Raw genomic sequence first — 23043 nt, 5'->3', positions numbered from 1 at the left:
AGTAGGCACGACACTGCACAAAAGAATCACTGCTTCACAAATATCCACCAGCACTGCCACATTACAGATACACTACATTTCCCAACACGCCTGTGGAGATGCTTCGGTAAGTAATTAAAGTAAGTAATCCCACTTACTTTAGTTCCTTTTGAAATCATAGATCGGATTGGGTTTCCATCAATGACTCCCGCGAAATATGTCTGTCATTGACGTCTGTAGTTGATATCAATGGAAGAGGGGGGGGGAGTAGGGAGTGATATAGGAAGGGGCACCCACAGGGGCGGCCATGTTGGTTCCAAGCTCCTCCTCCTCCTCCTCCTCCTTCTGCTCTCAGATGAAGTTGTCTGTTGAGCCGACGTTTCGTTTACAAGTTCTGCCATTTCTGGCAAAAGGTTAAAAGATAATTCCTGTTTTTTTTTTCCCATGTGTGTCAGATGATTCTTTGGCCTGCAAGTAGTTCAAAAACCAGGTGAAAGTAGAAGCATATTGTAGTTTTTTACGAAACAAACAGTTCGCAAAGGAAGAGCTGCTCTGGATATGCAGGGAGAGATTAATTGGTTAAGTAAGGCCTGCGGGGAGCTTTGGACATTCTGGTGGTGGATAATGTAATGTCAACATACCCGGCTTGAGTCTGGCTGCAGATCTCTGTTGTATGTCATTCTGCTTCTTTCTCCCTTTATTTCCGTTCAGCTCTATACTCTCCACTGTCTAATACAAGCATGAAATGCCCCGAAAGGTTCTAAAAATCCTTAATGGGGTCAAAGAATCTTTTTTTTTTTGCCTTACTAGCAACATTGAATGGCAATGGAGAAGTGTTCAAGGCCTGCATGCTCTAGGAAGATCATTTAGTTAATGATCAGCTAATTAGCTAGCTAATGGAGTTTGGAAGGTTAGCTAACCTACATAGTTTTGTGTGGGGGTGTTGCATTTATCTCCATTTGCAAGAGCAGTAGAGTCAGTGGATGCTTTAACACTGCAGAGCGGTGAGAGGGAACATGTTACAACTGTGGAAAGTTTTCATGGAATTTCTTTCTCGAGAATGGTGGAGTAAACAGTAGAGCTACGGTGTTAACATTACACAGTAATCTATAAACAATGTGCACTTGCACACGTTTGAGCAACAGCGCATTGCATCGCTGAATGATGCTGTAATTTCGCCGTCTGCATCGGAGCCTCCATTTCGCCAGCAAAGAAGTCTCATTTAAAAGAAATGTACGGCTGCATTTTTTATGCAGTGATAACATCAATCTGAAGGATACCTGGCTCACCAACATGTTGTCATCCAAGGTCGTCAAATACCAACGCTTCGTCACGCCCCTCCGGCGTCTCATACAGACGCTAGAGGAAGCCTTCTGCGTTGGTATCAGACGCTGAGGGGCGTGACAGAGTGTCCCTCCCTCCACTCGAGAATGTGTTTGTCTTCTTGTTCCTAGAAGGCTGTTTTCACATTCATCTGCTGAGAGTGGAAGGTTTCTCTGTGCTCACTGAAAATCCAACTAGTTTTGAACCCGGTCCTGGTCCGATATTCAACTTATACAAGTGTGATGTGGAAACTTGAAGCTTTGAAGTAGAAGACATCTTGTGTCCAGATGTTAAACTTTTGAGATGAACTATATCTACATATTTATAGATTCTAAGAATTTTTAAGTAGATGCCATTTTAACTATTTTAACCTGGTGTTTATACTTTTTTTTCTTGAAAACCCATATCAGACACACATTATTATTCCAAGTAGAGCATTTTTGTTTGTCTTGATACATGTGAGGAGGACATCTTTAACTTAACCAATAAGCCTCTGCTTTCACACTTTATCAGCCTCTGAGAGAAAAGTTAGCAGAAAGATAAAACTCTATCCTGCAAAGATGACTGAAATGCTGAATGAATGGTAGCCCTTAACAGATTTAAAATAAGTTGATTTAAATACCCCAAAGACACCCATGTACGTTGTAGCAGCTCCGGCAGGAAATAGTGGTTGATTTTGTCTGATGATTATTGTTAAACCAAAGCACACATTGGTCTTTCATTTGGCTTGCGCTCTACTCTGACGCCAAAAAACCACCTGAGCATCACAGGCAAAGAAACCAAAAATTATCTTTTTTTTTATACAATAGGGAAACAAAGTTTAGTCCCCGTAAGTGCTCAACAACAACTTCATCCTTGACTTCCTGTGGAGCATGTGGAGGCAACATGGGGGCTGTTTTACCATCTAGCAGCACAGACACACACCTGACACACCTGACAGAGAGGACTTAGCCAGGGCACCGATCCCATAGGTGTTGTTGGGCTTCCTCTTGAGACGAGGCAGAATGGAAGTTGTGTCCTCCATGGACAACTGAAGAGAGAGGGGGGGAAGGAGGGTGAGATGTAGTCGGAGCAGAGAAGAACAGGAAAACAAGGAATAGAAACAGAAATCGAGGTGAGGAGAGAGTGTAGATAACAGGATAAAAAAAAAGAAAAAAGTGTGCAATGAAGTGAAAGGATAGAGAGAAAGAGAGAAATGCGAGGAAATGGAATAAAAGAAATTGAGGTGACGAGAGCAGATGATTGAAGATCCAGAAAGTAGTTTGAGGAGCGTAGAAGAAGAAAGGAAGGAGGTTATAATAGAGGGAATAAGAAAGAAGGGTTAATTATTCGAACACCTTGTAAATGGCTAACAGGGATCATTGATTGAAAAGAAGAGAACCATATATATAAAAAAGGAAAATGGATGTTTAAATGGCGATTCAAAACTAACATAAAAGGACAACAGAGAGTCTTTCATAGGCATAGAAACCAAAAACTGTCACAAAATCATCATGAAAAACTGGACGATATGGAACAATGACTGACTGATGAAGCGTTGTCTTTCGTATAGTACAAAGATTACATATGATTTAAGTTGTTAAAAGCTGTGATAGATGGTTAAATAGTAGAAACAGCAGTCGAGAGATGTACTGATTAAAGGTGCAGTGTGTAGAATTCAGTGGCATCTAGTGGAACAGACTATTTTATAAGTATGTTTTAATTAGTGTGTAATCACCTGGAAATAAGAATCGTTGTGTTTCTGTTACCTTATAATGAGCCCTTTATATCTAGAGAGGGAGCAGGTCCTCTTCCACGGAGCCCGCCGTGTTTCTACAGTAGCCCAGAAACTAAATCCACTAAATCCTACACACTGCACCTTTAATACAGGTACAGTACATTTTAGCAGGAGCTACTTCCTCTCACAGCGAATGTGCTCAAAAACCATTTTGTTGACCCTGACAGGACTCACTGTGTTGCCTGTGACTGGTAATATTACTAGAGCTGCAACGATTAGTCGATTAATCAATTAGTAGATCAACAGGATATTTAACGGCAACTATTTTGACAATCGAATGATGGTTTTTAGTGATTTTTTGAAGCAAAAATGCCAAATATTCAGTGGTTGCAGCCTCTCAAATGTGAGAATTTGTAGCTTTTCTGTGTCATACATACACAGAAAACTGAATATCTTTGAATTTTGAACATCAAAAGCAAAGACCTTCGAAGACGCCACCTCGAGCTTTAAGAAATTATGACAAAATGATTAATCGATTAGTCAAAAAAACCTGTCAGATTAATCAACAATTAATAAAATGCCCTCATATGTCTCCACCTTGAAGTGGAAAAAACTGCAAAAGTTGATGTGAAAAACATAACGCAATAAGAAACATGAAGTGAAAACCCATTAAAAACATCAGCCATTAATCACAGTGTGATGTTGCTTTAGAAGTGTGTAGTGTAGGAGGTTAAGTGCACCTATTAAACATATCCCACATGTTGCTCCTCTGCCAAGACACTTCAAGAGATCAATCAGTGTTTTTGAGGATTTAAAGAACTATTTTTAAATCCGGAAACAGGAGAATCAGGTTTGTAGATACTCCATCAGATCACTAAGATTAAGCACGCTCGGGTGTGCAGCACATCAACCCGAAATTGGCTCATGCTCATCATGTGATTTCTACTGTACTTCCTGGCGCCAGCGCTCATGGCAAACCAACCAGCAAACTAATGAACACACAGACAGAGCCTGGCTCTTAATGAGGTCCTCCCAACAACTAATTACAGTAGAAAATAGTAGGAAAAACATGTGGACTCTGTTACACTGGGGGATTCTGCCATAGATGTGATGTAATATATTGAGTTAAAGTGCATTAATTACAGTATAAAGGCAAACTGATGTTATCTGGTCCCTTTGTGGTGTGCAGTAAGGGTATCATTCCTGTGTTATCCTATCTACCGTAGACTTTCTGTATGTAACAGTAACATTAAATGATCTCATAATCAGTCTCCAGTCATGTCTTTTACCTCCAATTGTCTTGTGTCCACTGTACATTATTTTAAAACAAACATAACATGAAAAACAGTGATGTGTAATAAAACTGAGATCTGGAGAAATCGTAACAATTAGTGCAGCAGCATTGTGGGCTCTCATCATCATTCAGATCAGTTCAATATGAGGTGGTGATAGGTCTGAGCGTTGGCACTGGTGTTCAGTTCTTCACCACTGGCAGGACAGCTACTGTTCAAGAATCAAGATTTTTTATTTTATGAAATGAAAGTAAACTGAAACACTGCGGCTCTGTTTCAGCTCATTGTGTTGGTTTTACATCATATCTACTGTATGGTTCAGTCTCAGTTCTCCATCAAAACCCTTTTCTTTCAAGAAACAAGTAAGAGAAAGCAACGTTATGTAACAGCAGAAAGACACAGTTAGCGACTTACTGGTGAAGAAAGGTGAATATCTAGAAGTTGTTTGCGACCAAACCAGAGCTATAAGGAGAGTGTATACTGGTGGACAGTGGTGGATGTGTAAGTTGGTAATGTGATAATATGTCAGGGCTTTGTGTTCATCTGCACTTGGTGGCCACAAATCAAATGATGCAGCTGTAACAGCAGTGACTTTGCTAATCACTGGAGCAGTGAACAATATATCAAGGCCAATTCACTGTTGTTGCATAGACGGACAGCTGTGGACATACAGACGTGCATGTGCTTTTGTACATACTCCACTCAGGAGTCTGTGTACGCAAACACACCACAAGGTGGCGACCTCACAACAATGTATGATCACAGATTTTGGGCTGTGCTCTGATGTTTGCACAGAGGTTCACGCAGACCATAGCCTGTATATAAAGATGGACTTAGCGAGGTGTGACGTCACCTGTTGGTTTTCATTGGAGCTGGTTTGAAGTCCAGAGTTGCAGCTTATGGTTGGCGCCATCCTTTCTGTTTGGAGCCAGGCCCTTCCAGATAAGGAGTGTTGGGTGTTGCCTTTCACACTCTTGAAACACGCCTCGCTACCTCGATCCCAAGCATACGCTAGCTTTCTAGGAACACTGAGCAATTGTCACTTGGGCTAACATTAGCAACTTTAGCTAAATTGTGCTAAATTGTGACAAACGGCAGACATCAAAGCTATTATAAGTCTTCAAATCTTATTAACGGAGCAATAATATCCAAAATGACCACCAGCACACTTATCAGAGGGCCTGAATTTAGAGATTTAGACCATAAAGACTCTCTGAAAAAATGATTGACTTAGTATTTCTATGTTACTTAAGAGAAGTTGAGGCTTTTTGAACAGGAGTCAGTTGGAGCATCTAGCGGCCGTTGGTGGCACTTTAAGGTTATTCTGTATTAGCTTCAGGAGGTTGGCGCTTGGCACAGACCCTCACAGCCATGTGGATGCTATGAATTGGCCTTTACTCATGAATTGCAGAGAGGAACACTTCGCCTCCTTCTGATTGTGAACTGCCGTCACTTTTGTAGTATAATATTTTGCTATGGAAACAAGCATCTCTCTTCCATTTCAAAGCATGACATGCTGTGAGACAAGTTTGATAAATCTAACTCCGTAACTGCTAACAAATTAGCAAGCACTTAACATAACAATGCAAAGTTGTTGCATTGTTGGTTAGAAAAACAAATCAAACAAGCTTTTTTTTTTGTTTGATTTTTTTTTTTGTGCTTGTACAGAAATCCTTTGGGTCAGCAAAGAATTTCACCAGACCTCCGTCGGTTGAACCAGAAGTGTGTCTATGTGAGATTATTTGCGTCCAGGTCTTATTTTTTTTGAGCAAATAAATTCTGCTTAAGGTACAGAATCAGCTCAGTAGCGATGCACTTCACCATGCAGTGCTTTCAGTAAAAAACTGGGACTTGTACAAAGGCTTCAGCTGCGGATAAGATAAGCTTATTACAGCCTATTATCTGTGACTCTATATATATATATATATATTTATATATATATATATATATATGAAGCTTGCAGTACAGTAGATTAGCAGAGGGCCGAGAGAGGAGACGGATGGAAGAGAGGAGAGTTTACGGGGAGAAAAAGAAAAAGTCGGGGATAAGAGAGAGAGAGGGTGTGGGAGAGAGAGATAAGAGGCAAGGAAAGGGTGGAAGGATAAACGAGTGGGATGTCAACTTATGTACTCAAAGCCCGAACTCAGGTAGCGGAGGAGCGATGGAGGAGGGGGGGGGGGGGTGATGACGAGAAGAGAAGAGAAGAGATTTTTGGGGGGGGGGGGGGGGAGAGAAAGAAAGGAAGGAGATTTAAACAAGGAGACTTACATTGATTCCTTCCCAGGGAAACTCGGCACAGCCATGCTGGGGGAGGGAGAAGAGGGGAGAGGAGGGGGAGGGAGGAGAAAAAGTGTAGGAAAGTATAGAAAAGGAGGGAAGAAAGGAATGAGATTTAAAAGAGAGAAATGGTGACATATAAACTGGTCTTAAGCCTTAGTCCCAAATACACTAATTTAAACATTTACATTTTGGATAATGGAGTGTCAGCTGTTTCCAAAATATACTGAAATATAGTTTGTAAATATTTCCTCTGATAGTTCATAAGTGTTTGGTTTTAAACTACTTTATATTTCAAGTTAACATGGTCTTAAATTGAATTAGAAATGTGATATCTTAAGAGTTTCAGTCGCTTCAGTTGTAATTTCAGAGTCCATTGTGATGCAAAATTACAAAAACGGATGGAGCACTGAGACTGCACCGTAGAGTAAATAGTTCAATCCGTTCCCTCCTTTTCTACACCTTATTATTCTTTTAATGTCACTGCATCAAAATGCATGCAGGAATAATATTTAGTTGACGTAGTATTTGTGTATTATTAGCTCACAGCAACAATAAGCTTGAGAATTATAATTTTTTTGTAATGCTAACAGACACTAAAGAAGCCAGAAAACTGCACCAATTGTATTACATCATAAACATAAATACAATAACCTAATCCTGCAAGATTTAACAACATAAAAACCACTTTTATATTATTTCAATCAGCTTAGACAAAGAGGACATGAGAGCCGTTTGGTGGAAAGGGAAGGGGAATACTATTTGTGTGCAGCATCTCTTTGTCCGTCTACACTGCCCAGAATGTTTAGGTAACCAATGGATACCATTCAGCTGGCACACTGTTGCTGGGGGCAACAGTAAATCTGACGGGTAGCCAAACCTGGACGCCATTAATTCTGTGTTCTCTTACACTTCCACATACATACACACAGACAGACAGAGGAAATCATGCATATTCATCATACTGTTAACAGACACAAAGACAGCGGAAACATTGAAATTATTATTATATAAAGTGAGAATTTAAATACCATGCTGTCAAAAGGATTTATTTCTTCTTCACATCAGGCCATTTGTCACATCACATTGCCCTTAAGACTTTCTCCTACTGGCACTTTAAGCTTGTTAGCATAGTTGTACTATATTCAGAGTCACAGATCACGGACTGCATGAGAGGTGAAACGGAAAATGCCCTAAACTTTATGTCAAAGCAAATGCCAAAACTTTTATCTCCTTTCTTCACAAAGCTGCTGCTGCTGCTACCACAGACGTGACTCAAATAGCTTTTACTATCTTTGTCAGGGTTTAATTTATGATCATATGAAAAAAGTTAAAAGTAGTTTTTTTTTTAAACCTTTTTAAAGCCTGTTTGCTTGTATAAAGCAGCTTTAGAGCAAAAATCTCATGCAGAACCCACTGCAGTTGACAAACTTGTGTTTACATTTTTGGATAAAAGGTCAATAAGAGAGTTCTAGTGAGTAAATAAACAACATGCTTGCAGTTTATCTGTTGCTATATTGGCTTCCCAGTTTGCCATGAAGCTAGCCAACAGATAGCTGATGGGTTGTTAATGTATATGACTAACTGATGTAACGGTGCAGTAAATAACATATGTCATTAACTTGTATTTCAGAACAGTACGTGTTAGTGCAGTTACAGTTAGGGATGCACAATATTGGATTTTTTGCCGATATCCGATATGCCGATATTTCTAACTCATTGTGGCCGATTGCTGATACCGATATATGCACATATGCTAGCGGAGCGTTAGCCAGCCGCAGCATGACTGGAGGGAAGCGCAGCCAGCTATCCTCCCAGCAAACGTTAGCTCCGGCTCTCCATGTGGATCCAACCGGAGCCCCGGTTTGTTATTCAGGTTAAAGTGGGAAGAAGCAGCAGGTCTGACAAGCAGCTGAGTGAAGTGCAGCCGGCAGAGGAAGCACTGGGACCGTCAGGGTGACACAGTCCGTCGAGGGAAGCACAGTCAGGTATATGCTGATATTTCATTTTAGAGCGATTATCGGCCGATACCGATGACGTGCCGATAATATCGTGCATCCCTAGTTACAGTCTATGCATTGGAAACATGTCTGATGTGTTTAAAACTCAGTCACTGCATCAGTTCAATGCATCATTAAATATTTGTTTTTTTAAACACCTTTTTTCAATCTGTTGACATCAATAGAGTCATGGATTCAGGGTTTTTGGACTCTAGTTTTGGACTTTTTGTGTTTGGGGGTTTCTGGTTTTATATGTTGCAGATGGAGGTTGAAGTGTTGTGTGTTTGGGTTAGACTTCATGTATATTCTTGGATGGGTTGGTGTATGCTGGTTTGTATTAAGAGGTTTTGTGTTCCTGTGTTTGTTTTGCCCTTTCACACACCTGCCCTGCATCTAGCCTCGTCACCCCTGCCCTGCTCCCCGTGTCCCCCCCCCCAGCCAATCACCTCCTTGCCTCTTGCCCTGTCTAGTCACCTGTTACCCATTTCCTCATTAGTTCAGTTTGTATTTTAGCCCTGGTTTTCTGTTCAGTCTTTACTGGATCCTCTGTTCTGTTCAGTTTGTTCCGCTCCTGTTCAGCGTCATTCAGTTTGTTCTGCCTGCAGTCGAGCCTCAAAGAGTTTATTCTTCAGCTTCGCTCAGCTTGAAGTCTCTTATATTTGACTCTGTTCCTGCTGCTCTTCATGACAAATAACGGTTGGAAAATGCTTTCCTGTAACTTGCATTATAATGGTGGAAATAAAAGATAAAATTTTGATATAAATTGGTAAAGTGGATGAATTAATACACGAAAAAGTCATTGGTGACTGTTACTAACTAACTATAAACTATATAGTATGCATATATTATAACAAATGTATCAAAAATCCATTTAGCCCAATATCTATTTTTGTTTTAACTATAAAGGAGAATTTTTGCTTACTAGACAATTTTAATCAACAATAATGATAATTCCAGTGAAGTTTACTGTTGTCATTGCTGTTAGTTATATTTTTGACAATAAAACAAGTTTACATTTTAACTGCATAATGTCTCCACATTTGAGATGTTGGAACCAGCAAACTTTGCTCAGAATCTCATCTTATTTGGCACCAGAGGCCTCGACTATGAAGCAGGATTTGGGGTTAGTGAGATAACTTCAGACTTCAGAGGATCAGATCACAACCTGTCAACACTCCGACCACTGACCAATCAGATCACTGGAAACCTACAAGATCCCGACATGGACAAAAGTCTTGAGTTTACAATAAAGTGACAAGTAAAAAGGAGCGATATATATTTTTATAGGTCAGTAGAAACATTTTATTGTTCCAGGCTTTCTATTTCTACTCTGGTTTTAAAACAGAACTTCTAACAAACAGAGAGATCGTTTATGACATTAAACACATAATGATGATTTTAGCTGCATTTTAAAGTTCAGAACAACATGAAACAACTGTGTGATGATAACTGCAAATAAAAACGAAAGATTGTCTTTTATTAGAAAAATAATCCAAACACTGTTAATTGGCTCCAATTATTATAAATGCAACATTTGGGTCAGATAGACTCATCAGTCATTAACTACTTTCTCTCTTTTTTTTATGTGACATATTCAGAATGATTTCTTCATCATCCAACTAAATAGCAAAAAATACTAAATTCCTACATGTATTTTAAGCCGTAGCCTACTTTTAATAATTGGAAATTACTGCTAGTGTTTCTACATCTTCTCATTCTGTTGTATGATTACAGGCTTCGTTGAATATGGCACTTTTCTGTCCCTAAATCAGAAGTTTTCCGCAGGTTCTTGGTATCACTGTTTCATCTCATATCATGAAGTACTTCATTTATGGATCTGATGATGTCACTCGTAGTTAACAACCCCGCCTCTTTCACGTGAACGCGCTTGTAGCTGGATACAGGCCTCCAGTGTCTTTTTACATGGACATCTTTAAGTTGTAAAGGTGTGTGTGTGTGTGTGTGTGTGTTTGTGTGTGTTGTTGTACAGCAGATACTCTTTCTTCAATATCTATAACGTAACAGAGCAGGTCAGGATCCTTTTTTCATATAATAACATTATTACCGCCGGTGAGATCGACTATGCACACGAGGTCATCTAAGGAAACAAAGCAAACAATAATAAAAATGCTAATAGAGTAATAACATGGCTGGTGGACGACGGACAAGCTCATTTGAATTTGGCAATAAAAGAGAGAATGAGAAACAGAAAACACGCACCAGCGGTGACACAACATTAAGATGGAGCTCGGCCTCTGCCTTTGTATTTATTCATGCTTTAATCAGCAGCTGCTGGGCACAAGTAACACTACGACCAGAATTATCCCCATGAATGAATTTTGTTCTGACTCTGATTTAAACCCTCACCGCCCTGATAAACATTTTCCATCTGGTGTCAAATACAGGGGGATGGTTAGCGGACACCAACAGCTAAAATTAATTCTGTCTTCCTGCTGTGGGCCCCCTCTTTTTTTTTTGCTTTCTGGGAAGCATCGATGTAATATTCATGTCAGAGATGTTTATTTTCATGACAAGTGAATGAGGAATAAGAATAATCCCTCTCTAACAAAAGCAGCCAATGAGATGGCAGAGGGATTTAGCAAAGCCTCGCACAAGTCACCGGTCGCCTTTTTTTGGGGGGGTTTTTTGCCTCAGATCCACATTAACAAGAGCAGGGAAAGATGCTGGATCATACAGGTTTAGTAACAAGCACACCTGGGTCAGAACCTCAGCGTCTATTCACTGAGGAGGTTTTTTTCCTGAGTAAATAGCCGTTAATCACAGACACTCATTGTGTAAAACTCACACAGCTGACAGACTAAACTGAACTAATTGAATACTGTAATGCTTTATTTAATCTCAAAAAGCTAATGAACACGCTCAGCAGTGGAGCTGCAGCTCGGACTGAAGCAAATTAATCTTTCACTTTCATCAACTAAAGTAAATCGCTCACAAAGATCCAAGGCGACCGAGGAGGAATCGTCTCATTATCATTTAAAATGTAACATATATCGAATTATTACTCGTATAATCAACACTAGTGATGTATTTTTTATGCTCATTAATTTTATTTTTAGTTAAATGTTAATGTATTGAGTGTTAAAGGTGTATTGAGTCATCTATGACCTCTGTTGGAGACATTATCTCCTATTTGTATGGAAGTTCTTGTACTTTCAGTGTTGCTACGATGCTAATTGAAAAAGTTTCAGTAAAGATATCAGTACCATAAAGTCGCCCTTTATCGTGAGGTTGTAAGTTTTAACTAGTGTCTTTATTAGTGGTCAATAAATTATTTGTATATCGGTAATAAATCATTAATAAGAACGACTTTAATCCAACAACAGACACTTTGACCTTCTGTAAAAGCTGCAGAGCATCTGGAACACAATGTTTTTATTGATATTTACAGCTGTAACCTTTGATGGATTGTTGTAATAATCCTTTATTTATGCATCATTAGCATATGTAACTGCAGACAGGTTGGTTTATTAGTAAATTCAGCCTTGAGTGTCTGCATGAGACAAAGCGTCAGTATTTGACAACAAGGATCCATCAAGTCACTACTGAAAACACCAAATAGAGGATGATCTACTTCAGTTTGAAGGTCTACCTCTGTTTGGTGCTTTTTTAAAAATCTAAAATGTGTGCTGAGGGATCAGTTTAGGAGGCAGAGATGCTCCACAGAACGATTTAGAGGCTCTTTTGTGTCCACAGCTGTGAGACCTTTGAATGATGACATCTGATACTTGCTTGTTTCCTGAGAGACAGGTTGTGCTTTCGACATAGTAATAATAGTAGTAGTAGTAGTAGTAAGGTATTTTTTATATGTATTCTTTTTGGATGTGTTCATTTTAAAGGGTTTTTTTCATATTTATGTTCTGCCTTACTGGGTCTGTCTTCTGATTTATTATCTAGGCAGAATCCGATCTTTTGTTATTTGTCACTGTGCAACCAAGGGCAACCAAACCAGTCATCTATCTATCAATCAAGTCTGTGTATGTACAGTGAATGTTCATTTATATTTAAATCTTGTAACTACATTTAAACAATCCAATAACTACCAAACACCTCTCATATTTATATACTCATTTATGCTGGACTGGTTTCTCTGCACTTTTTTAATTGAATACACTACAAATTTCCTTCAAACTAGATTCTTTTGATTCCTCTTAGAGATTTTAAAGCTTCATTATCTGATGTTTGTTATTTGTTGATTGTGGTTGTCTGGCTGTAGTTGTGTTGTTTCTGTACGCTGGTTGTCTGATTATGGTTGATTCTTGTTCTCGGGTCTCAATCTCAATGACACAACCTGATTTAAATATTAAGTAAAAAAATAAATAAATAAATACTTGTTTGTCAACTGATTTTGAAGGTCAAAGGTCAAACTGTCAGACAAAGCAAGATAAACACTAGCCAAAGGGATTTTTCACAACCTGGCAACCCAAAGTTATTAATGACTTATTACTAATCCGTAAAGCATTTCTCAACCATTAATTAAGCTATTAATCACAACGTATACATTATTTATAAAGGATGACCTAATAGACAGTAGTACCAAGAGTATTTCTATTATTACATACCAAAGATACAGCACAGTGAATCTTAAAAAAAGCAGCAGCTAATCATTCAGTCCTTGGTATTGATCAACGACCCTGCCAACTGCTGCAGATAAATTATCATCATTTTATGCCACGGAGCAGAAAACTGAAGACATTACCCTCTCAATTATTCAGCTAATACTAACCCAACAGGGTTCAGAGTCAGTGTGCTGCTCACATAAATGAATTAATAACTGTGTGTGTGGGAGGTTTCAACCGTGATTTATCATGGTCAAATGTGTGAGGAGACGCAAGTGATGTCATCAATGTCCTTGGACTGTGTGTTGTGTTGTGTTAGAGGTTGCAGGATTTGGATTCACAAACACCCCTCAGTATGTGTGAATGTTAAGCTCTCACGGTCAACTGAGGACAAAAAAAAAAAAATCAGACGTCATCATCACTGACTCTATAAAGTAACAGTGGAGCTCTCCCCCCCCCCCCCCCGGCCCCAGAAGCCTCGTCGCTCGCGGCCCTCCTCTCCTGAATCGAAGTGAGACCAGCGGCATTGTCCGAGTCGAAACTCCAAAATCTATTCATCCACGATAACATTGACAGCCGCTCGGTGAACTGATATTGTCAGCTTCAACGTTTAACTCTGTGCTCAGATGATTAAATCAGCTCTTTATGCAAGTGGGAGTCATGCCATAAAGCGTTTTCACTGAAGAAGACCTTTTTATGCAATAATAATTCTATCTAACCGACCATTTTCTATACATACTGTATTCATCCTTTTCAAGGGGTCACAGAGTGCTGGAGCCAATCCCAGCATGCTTTGGGCTAGAGGCATAGATATATTACAGTCATAGCAGGAACTTTAACTGTGTATTTGACAAAAATGTTGAATTTTATCCTAACCCTACCTTAACCCTAACCCTACCCTAACCCCAACCCTACCCTAACCCTACCTTAACCCTAACCCCAACCCTACCCCTACCTTAACCCTAACCCCACCCCAACCCTACCCCTACCTTAACCCTAACCCCAACCCTACCCTACCCCTACCTTAACCCTAACCCTAACCCCAACCCTACCCCTACCTTAACCCTAACCCCAACCCTACCCTAACCCCACCCTAACCCTAACCCCAACCCTACCCCTACCTTAACCCTAACCCTAACCCTACCCCTACCTTAACCCTAACCCCAACCCTACCCTAACCCCACCCTAACCCTAACCCCAACCCTACCCTAACCCTAACCCCAACCCTACCCCTACCTTAACCCTAACCCAGGAACTTTAGCTGTGTATTTGACAAAATGTTGAATTTTATCCCAAATTAAGAAACTTAGAAGCTGTGAAGAGTGAATTCTGGGGTTTTTGGAAGTCTTTCATTTCACATTTCTTTCTCTTACATCATTATTAGTTCGTTGGCCCCCTTCAGTTAAAGAGTAAAAGTTTATCAGTGGCTCAATGTGCACAAAATAATACATAATTGAAACCAGTTGTAAGGTTTTGTATCACATTGCATACAAGATAAGCAATTCTTTTAAAGTTTCGAGCTGTGGGATCATCTTGCTGGGAGAGCCGCTAATCTTTAAAGAATTTCATTAGGTTTTTTTTTTTAGTTGTATGATGTAAAAATGCTGTTTCACATTGAAAATATTCAAGTCCTGGTGAAAACAGATGGAAAAACATTTAAGAATTTGAATAGAAACAGGAGCTTTCTTTGTGGTTTCATCTATCAGTAACTCATTTGATACCATGTGTGTTTCCTGGACTGAAAAAAAACAACTGCTAATGGCGCTAAATTAAGTCTTGACATCAGCTGCAGCTAAATCTCAGTCAGATCTGTTTGTTGTTTTCCATCCTTGTAATAATACTTGTGTGAGTTTGGAAGGCGTGTATCCTCCGAGGAGATCTGATAGGAGCACTCAGTATCGATCTGACTTTTAGTGGAACCACAAACAGGCTGATGTTTCAGGCTAATGTACCTTTTTGCTGAGCCCGAAGCTGCTGGGATGTTCTTCTTCTTCACTTTAGTGGACAGAGTTTAATGTGTTAATGTGAGTCCAGCGTGATGAGCTCATAGCTTTGATTCCTGTGTTGGTTCATCTACTAGAAGTATATTGTCTGTATTATGTGTCTAAATATGCTGAAGTATATTAAAGTATATTAATGAATGTAGGGCTGCTAACAATTGCTAACATATACGACTAAGAGAAGCAGCAAATCCCTTTAAAAGTGACTGAGGCAATTAATCAATTATCAATATAGTAGATCAACTAATCATTGCAGCTCTAAATGAATGTTCATATGTCTGTAATGGTTAGCAGTGAGTCTGATGATTTAATAATGATCTTGCACAAAACTAATTGAATCTGATATATCAAACACACCATTATAATTAATAACAGATTAGTTAAGAATTACTAATGACATTAGTTATTATAAGTCCTTGTGCATGTAAAGTTATCAAGAACCCAGAGAGAATTATCAAATAGAAATGTGAAGAAGTAGAGGAGGGTCCTTCAGTTCCCAGATCAGATTCTTATCATGAGCTGAAGACTTTCTATTAACATCAGCTCTCACACAGAGGATATAAAGAGTTTAAATGATGCTGCACAGTTTTCTTCATTTCTTATTTGTTAACACTTTACCTATTTAGCATTTATAAACAGTTAATAAATGGTTTATAACACATTATAATGTAGTTGTAAGCAGATATAAGTGTTTATCAATGTATTTGTTAACAACTACAACTCCTCCCATAACTGGAGACTGCTGTTTAAACAGATAATAAATGACAATATAGTAAAACATAGTTGTAATAACATAAAATATGTCTTCATAAAGACGATATAATTGCTTACAAATACTCTACACACTTAAAATGTCCTTATATCCGCTCATAACTACATTATAGTGTCATAAACCATTTATTAAATGTTTATATACTGCTTATGAATGTTAAATTGGTAAATTAATAAAGTTTTACCTGCTATTTTAATAACAGGGAAAGTTTGTAATCATCTGAATCTGGATTTACAGTACTGTAAAAGCCCAAAAGTCATAGTTTTAATTGAAAGAGACACATGGAGGATACTGAGATGTTCATAAAGCTGAATTTTCTGCAGACTTCTCCTTCATTCGTCCTTCTCTCTCTGGTTAATGTTGAAGAACCAAAACTAAAAGGGAATAATGTGACAGTTTTTCATTTGTTTCTCACCAATAAAACCCAAACTGCTGCTGTGAAAGTGGCCAAACTCCAAATCTGTCGTCTTCAGTTCAGATTTCTGAGTTTGTCACGTCCAGTTTGTACAAAGCAAAGACTAGATTAAAAACTTGTAGCTCCCGTACAATTGCTCTGCTTGTATCTCTGAGTCTGTTGTATGACTCAGAGATGTATGATGATGATGATGATGTTTCCATTTCTGGTCAGAAGGTTTGAATTCTGAGTCTATGCTATTCAATTAACTCTTGCACATTCAGTCTGTATGTCTTATCAAATCTTTTTTTAATAGCCTGTTTCTAAGTCTGGGTGTATAATATTTATTTTATTTGTCAGTCTTTATAGTGTTTGTTGCTCTTGGTCCAGAGCCCCACTGTTTTCTGAGTCTGAATCATCTCTCTGAGCTCCTGTTTATTATATTCTGTCAAATCCCTCTCCACCCGCTGGCCTCTCCCTCTCTGCAGGTCTATAAATTACACAGAGGAGACATGTTTGTGAAAGTAAACAACTCGAAGGCTGCCACGGGATCGGCGCTCAACAGGAGCAGCGACGCTTGATCAAAAAAAACGAATTCCGCAAGTGATGCCGAAGCCACCGAATATCACATGTGCGATATCTTCTGTTGTTGGCAGGAGCGTAGAGAGGAGGCAGAGAGCCAGGAAGCAACAGGATTTATGAGAAATGTGACCAGGACTCACTTGTAAACCGTAATTAACTTATAATGTAATATGGTGATGTCAACAAATGCACCTTTTATAAAGTAATAAAACTACTGGTGCATGTTGGCCTTCCTGACATCGCCCTAAAAGTATAAATGACAACACTGAAGAAAAAGAAAAGCAGTAGCCAGTGATGGAAAAAAAACAATAAGATGGATGTCTCTGTTTTTGTCTCTCTCTCTCTCTCTCTTTCTCCCTCTTTCCGCTGCTCTCTCTATCTCTCTCTCTCTCTCCCCGGGGTCCACAGCTGAAAAGTGATACATGGCTCAGTAATGGTCTGAACCCTGGGGAGAGCGGCTCTGTGGCCTTGGTAAGAGACTATCAACACACACACACACACCCAGTCATGCACAGCTAGTCACGGGCGTGTTGGCATACACACACACACACACACACAGGTTTGACTAATATGAGCTTTTGAAAGCTGACGCTAATATATCTTCAACCCTTTGTTTTTTCATTTTCTTGCCAGATATTGAGACATATTCAGTAGTTCTCGCTTGAAAAGACTCTGAAACAGCACCATCGAACAGTAAAACGTTTGATTGAAACTGACACTAGTGCATTTATTTTGGTATTAGCAGCTCTTTAAGGCAGAAGCTATGTAAGACTGCTTTTGATTAAAGGATTAACTCACCAAACTCACAATTGAATACTTTATAGAGACAGTGCAGTCAGAAAATATTAATAAAGTGACACATTTTTCATTGTGTTTCTCTGTACTGCAGCACATTTGATTTAATATAAAACAATGAGGGTAAAGTGGCGACTTTCAGCTTTAATTTGACGGTGAGAGAGCTGAAGTGAAACCGGAACTTCTGTTCAAGTAAAAGGAAAACTTCATTTTAAAGCCTCTGGAAATGTGGCTTGAAATCATAAAAATGCATATACGATATCGAAGTTGAGTGTCTCATTAAGCATCCACAAAATTTTGAATGAAAATAAACATTCATAACTATTAGAAAACTTAGCTCAAAAACAGCTCATTTGGCTGCTCAAACCATTTCTCAGGACTCACGTTTGATTGACAGCTCACTTTAAGCTCAAGTACCGTTTTATTTTCCATTTATTCACTAAAACGTTTTGCTGATATGGAATAAACTACCAAATCTATCAAATGGACCCTATTTGGTTAGAAAGCTTGACTAATCAACTAACTAGTGAAACAGATTAAACCACCCAAATCTATGTTTTTATTTAACTATACCTCCCAGAGTATGATGCTAATCGTTTTAGCATTCTCCATTCACACACATGAAACCGTTAGCATAGCTTGAATGTTTTGCTATTAACCTCTAAATCTATCAAATGGACCCTACTTGGTTGAAAGCTTGAATAATCCATTAACTAACAAACTGGGTTAGACCACCTGAAACTGTGTTTTTATTTAACTATACCTCCTGGAGTATGGCGCTAATCGTTTTAGCATCTTCCATTCACTTACATGAAACGGTTAGCATTAGCTTATTATCAACTATCTCAGTCGTCTACTAGTTATCTTGACTAATCGGTTAACTAGCAGACTAGACTAGACCACACATATCTGTTTTTATTGAACTATACCTTCCAGACAACGAAGCTAAGTGTTTTAGCATGTTTCATTCACTTACATGAAACGGTTAGCATTAGCATTGCTATGCTACACTTTTGAGCTACTTATCCACTCCGTGATTAATACAGATTTGGATGGAGTACCCAAGTCTGCTAGTTCGCTTAACACAGTAACTTTCAAACCATATCAGGCTAATTTGAATGAAATTAAATCAAAATTAATTTGACTCCCACTGACATTTGTAGTAACGCAAATAACTAAAAGTCCAGCCTTAAAACAGAGCCTTTCTCAACTGTATGTTGTGTTGTTCACTCCATATGTTTAGAATAGGACGGTAATTGTTTTAAAAGGGATCCCATATTGTTGTTTATTCAGTATGTCTGTTCCCATAAGCCTTAAACTATCGTCATATCTGTACAAGAGATGTGAGCCTACTGGCAAGGCGAGTGGAGGTGATAAGTTCAGACATGTCTGTAACATGTCAGCAGAAATTACATCTAAAGAGTTGGAGAGTTGACTGAGAGCGTTGTTGTGAATATTATGTACACGGATGAAGTTACAATGAGGTAAATACCTACGCTGCATACCAGTAAATATTAATGGGAACTTTTTGAGTTAATTAATTATATGCATGTTGTGAATAGGCCAGTAAATGTGCAAAGATAACATTTACGTCAATAAGAGACAGTTCCCAAGGGAAGTCGGAGGCGGATGATCAGTAATGTCACATTTTAATTTTCTGTGTGTAATGAGTGAAGGCCGCTAGGCCATGCGTATTGTGAGAAATGCGGAAGATGCCAAATACGATTGATACATGTTAGAGAAGTCTGAGACACCGTTGCTTTCTGAGATGAGTCATGTCTGGATTATTACCAAAGTGTTGAGATCAAGCAAGGTGGGGTTCAGCAAATAAGCTCCACATTAGGAGGGGTTATGAGAGATATATTATCTAATTTATCTCAGGATCAAGGCCTTGGTTTGCTTTGTATTGCTCTTTATGCAGAGTAAACCTACTCACGTTGAACTCTACCGGCTTCCAGTGTATTTCTTTGAGTCTTTTATCTTATAAGTTTTGAGTTTACTACTAAATTGTGGGTGACCTGAAGATTTATTGGCCCATCTGAAGATTTCCCACAACAACTGAACTGAACTGGAGCTGATTTGACCAAGAATATAGGAAGTAAACTCCAGGAACACGTTTCATTTTATTTTATCAGAAGGACCAATGAAAGAAATGCTGAAGGTTGGTGGAACCGACTCTCTATATCCAATGAACAGTTTAGGAACTGTCACCCTTTTTTAATGTATAGCACCCATCTTTCAGCTGCATCCAACCGTTCACTATCTATACTACTGTATAGCTGCATATCGTGCAGAGGAAGCTGAGCCTTTCCCTGCTCACATCGGGTGAGAGATGGGAGACGCAGCCTGGACAAGTTGCTATCACAGGCCTGACACATTCAGACAGACAACCATTCACACCTCCGCCAATTTAGAGTCGGTGATTAAGCCGGACTTTTGACTGCAAAAGGAAACCAGAGCGCCCGCTGAGTCGAGAACATGCAAACTCCAAAAAAGACGCCAGCTGTCTGGAGGATTGAAATCCAGGATCTTCTAGCTGTGAGGCAGCAAAACGAACCAATTAACATAAAATTAAAGTCTTCAAATGTAATATTTCTCTTTTTTTAAGATGATTTCTTTGGGAATTCTTGCCTTTATTGGAGAGTGATACTACGGAGACAGACAGGAAGTAAGGAGGGGAATGAAAGGGGTGCAATGAGCAACAAATTAACAGTGCGATTATACGCTGTGGTGTGCTCCTTAACCACTTAGCCACCAGGACGCACCATCATATTTAATATTTCAGTGACTGTCTGAAGTCTACGGCTCACAGACGTCCCTGGTGATGCCCTGCCAGACCTTTTTCATCGAGAGCTTTTAACTTTCAATCTAGTTTTCATCACTAAAACGAATAATCAGTCGGATTGAGGTCAAGTAACTGACTCCGCCGATTAAAAAACATCCCACCGTTTGTCCGCAATGTCGTAGAAATGAGGGACTATGTATAAAAAGGGTCTGCGTGTCCGACACTGCTGATGTAACACTGATGTAAACAGCATCAAATTAAAGCTGAAAGGCAAGCATTTTAACCTTGTAGTTATTAATTCAGCTCAATATGCTGGAGTACAAAAAAAATATGTCACTGTTAACCTCAGACACACCCAAATGCTCAAACACACACACACACACACTCACACATAAAAAAAACCCCACTCTTCAAACATTGTGAATCTGTCTTTCAAAGTTTAGATCTTGAGCGACCTTTCTTGAAGCCGAGGCCCGGCCGTCTTAACAGTAAGAGGCAGTTCTGGGTGAGTAACGGCGCTTCTTTTCTCACCTCTAAAAGATTCGAGGAGACAAGAAACGACACCCTCACGCACGTCTGTCTGCGGACCGTTCACATGTTAAGAGGAGAGCCGAGGACACTGGCAGCACCTGTGTCTTTTGTATTCTGTCACAGTGACTTTCAGTGAAATGGGAAAATAGATTGAGGTGTGAAGAAACAGTGTAGGCATTTAAAAAAAAAAAAAAAAAAAAAGATAATAGCATTTTACCTGATCCCCATCTTTCCGTACCGGCACCGCATCGGCTGCTGGAGAGTCAAAGAGAAAGAAGACAGAGAGGGAGAGATGAATTTAAGATAATTTTGATTATCACAAGTGCTTCAGTAGCTACTGGTATCAAACCATGAGGAGGAAAAAAAAAATCCAATCCAGAATACACAACTGCTTTGTCTCCATCCATGATAAGAGAGGGCAAGTGAGGGAAGGAGAAACATGAAGATGGAAAGAGGAGAAGATAACAGTATGTCAAGCTGATTCAGCCTTCAGCATGCTCGCTGAGGGAAAATGACAACGCTGTCCAGTATCTCTCTCTCTCTCTCTCTCTCTCTCTCTCTCTCTCTCTCTCTCTCTCCCACTAACACACACACACACACACGCCATGCTAAAATTAGATTAATTATCCACGCCAAGCTTTGGCACACAGAGGGCACAACCAGTTTGAGTCATGAAAGCCGGAGATGATTCTAAAATATTTGAGGGCGATTAAAAGGCGACACCATTCTGCTAGTTAATATCATAAGTATAATAGTGTGCGTCTTTATTAAATTACTGCGAATAAAAAAAAAAGAAAAGGAAACAGGCCGTTCTCAGTGTTTCTGGTCAAGCAGCAGAAACTCTGATTTAACCTTCTGCTTACACAACACGATGACCTTGAGTTTGACCTTAACGGTAAGCACTTAACAGCAATGTGGGAGAAAAAACAAGCAGCCCCCTCATTTATTTGAATGTTGTTGATGCAGAAGGGGTGCCAAAGTTGAATTTGACTCATCATTTAGCAAAACACAATGCAATGTCATCATGTTAGCCATCAAAATACATGCAAACACACAATCCTGCTACATTAACATGAATGCCATATCTCTGCTGTTCATTGCAATAAAAGAAAAAATGGCTACAAAGGAAGGGGATCCCTCTTACAGTAAGGACAGACATGTGATATGATGAGCTTGTCCTCCCAAAGGAAACAAAACATAATAGGTCATAATGTCAGTCGCCAAAAACAGCCTATAGTTACGTTTGACAGACGCCATCTAGCAGCTGTAGTAATTATGACCCGCAGATGTGGTGCAGTTCAGATGACGTCGATATAATGTGACTGATTTCCATATTCTGAAGTGGCGGGTTGGGGTGGATGGTTGGATCCTAACTTGTAAAAAGTAGATTTAAGCTGTGTCTCAAATCACATACTCCTGTTAGTACACTTTCATGTAGTACACTGTGTACTTACTGGTGTAGTGCACGAACTTTGACAGGGTAGTGTCGTCTAAAATCGAACACGGCTGTTGTGCACTTACCAGAAATGACGATCGCCAATTAGCATTAGCTAGCGTTAGCATTCACGTTATCGTTCGTGCTACCAAATCATTACAGACTGCTAAATTAACCCAAAAAACATACTGATGGCTTATATCTGACAACAGTATAGTGGTGCTTAGTGCTAAAAAGTCACCGTAGTTACAACGTAGCCAAGATGGCGACCATTGAGGGCGAGAAGTGTCCATAGTTCCACACTCAACGTTTTGACCGTTTTGAGTGCATTTTTCCATTCTTCTAAGTGTGAACACAGTTATGCACTCAAAATGTGAAGTGTAAGTACAGAAGTGAAGCAATTTGAGACGCAGCATCAGTAGTTTGCTGCAGGAGACCACTGTTCGCTTCTTGTTTCCAACCGCGAGTCGGGACAGTTTTTTTAAAAACCATAACTACGATTGTTGTGGTGTTTACTGTTGCCATGACGGTGAAGGTTGACTACCTTTAAATAGTAGCTTTAACCCACACCACGTTTCAAGTGA

The 23043-nt window shown here is 39.3% G+C and overlaps 1 protein-coding gene and 1 long non-coding RNA gene across 8 annotated transcripts in view; one reads left to right on the top strand and one right to left on the bottom strand.

Moving 5' to 3' along the window:
- The window catches only part of LOC121912559, a 65352-nt gene that overhangs the window by 10201 nt on the left and 32108 nt on the right, over positions 1 to 23043 (bottom strand). The window contains exons 2-3 of one of the 6 annotated variants that reach the window (XM_042434760.1): positions 21242 to 21279; positions 2227 to 2332 (exon numbers count right to left, since the gene is read on the bottom strand). The exons of 1 other annotated variant lie outside the window; for it this stretch is intronic. In XM_042434760.1, the coding sequence (XP_042290694.1) occupies positions 2227 to 2332; positions 21242 to 21279 (144 nt within the window). The remainder of the gene's footprint in view (positions 1 to 2226; positions 2333 to 21241; positions 21280 to 23043) is intronic. 4 more of the 6 variants (XM_042434763.1, XM_042434762.1, XM_042434766.1 and 1 more) reach the window with 4 other exon arrangements.
- LOC121912561 overlaps positions 1 to 23043 on the top strand; it is a 58971-nt gene that overhangs the window by 10063 nt on the left and 25865 nt on the right. Inside the window, exon 3 of one of the 2 annotated variants that reach the window (XR_006100105.1) lies at positions 17322 to 17384. The exons of the other annotated variant lie outside the window; for it this stretch is intronic. This is a non-coding gene — a long non-coding RNA (uncharacterized LOC121912561). The remainder of the gene's footprint in view (positions 1 to 17321; positions 17385 to 23043) is intronic. 2 annotated transcript variants of the gene reach the window in all.

The sequence above is a fragment of the Thunnus maccoyii genome, chromosome 15 (genome assembly GCF_910596095.1).
Source record: "Thunnus maccoyii chromosome 15, fThuMac1.1, whole genome shotgun sequence".
Lineage (NCBI taxonomy): Eukaryota > Metazoa > Chordata > Actinopteri > Scombriformes > Scombridae > Thunnus > Thunnus maccoyii.
Note: the sequence above shows the minus strand (reverse complement) of the source record. Positions and strands in the feature narration are given on the sequence as shown.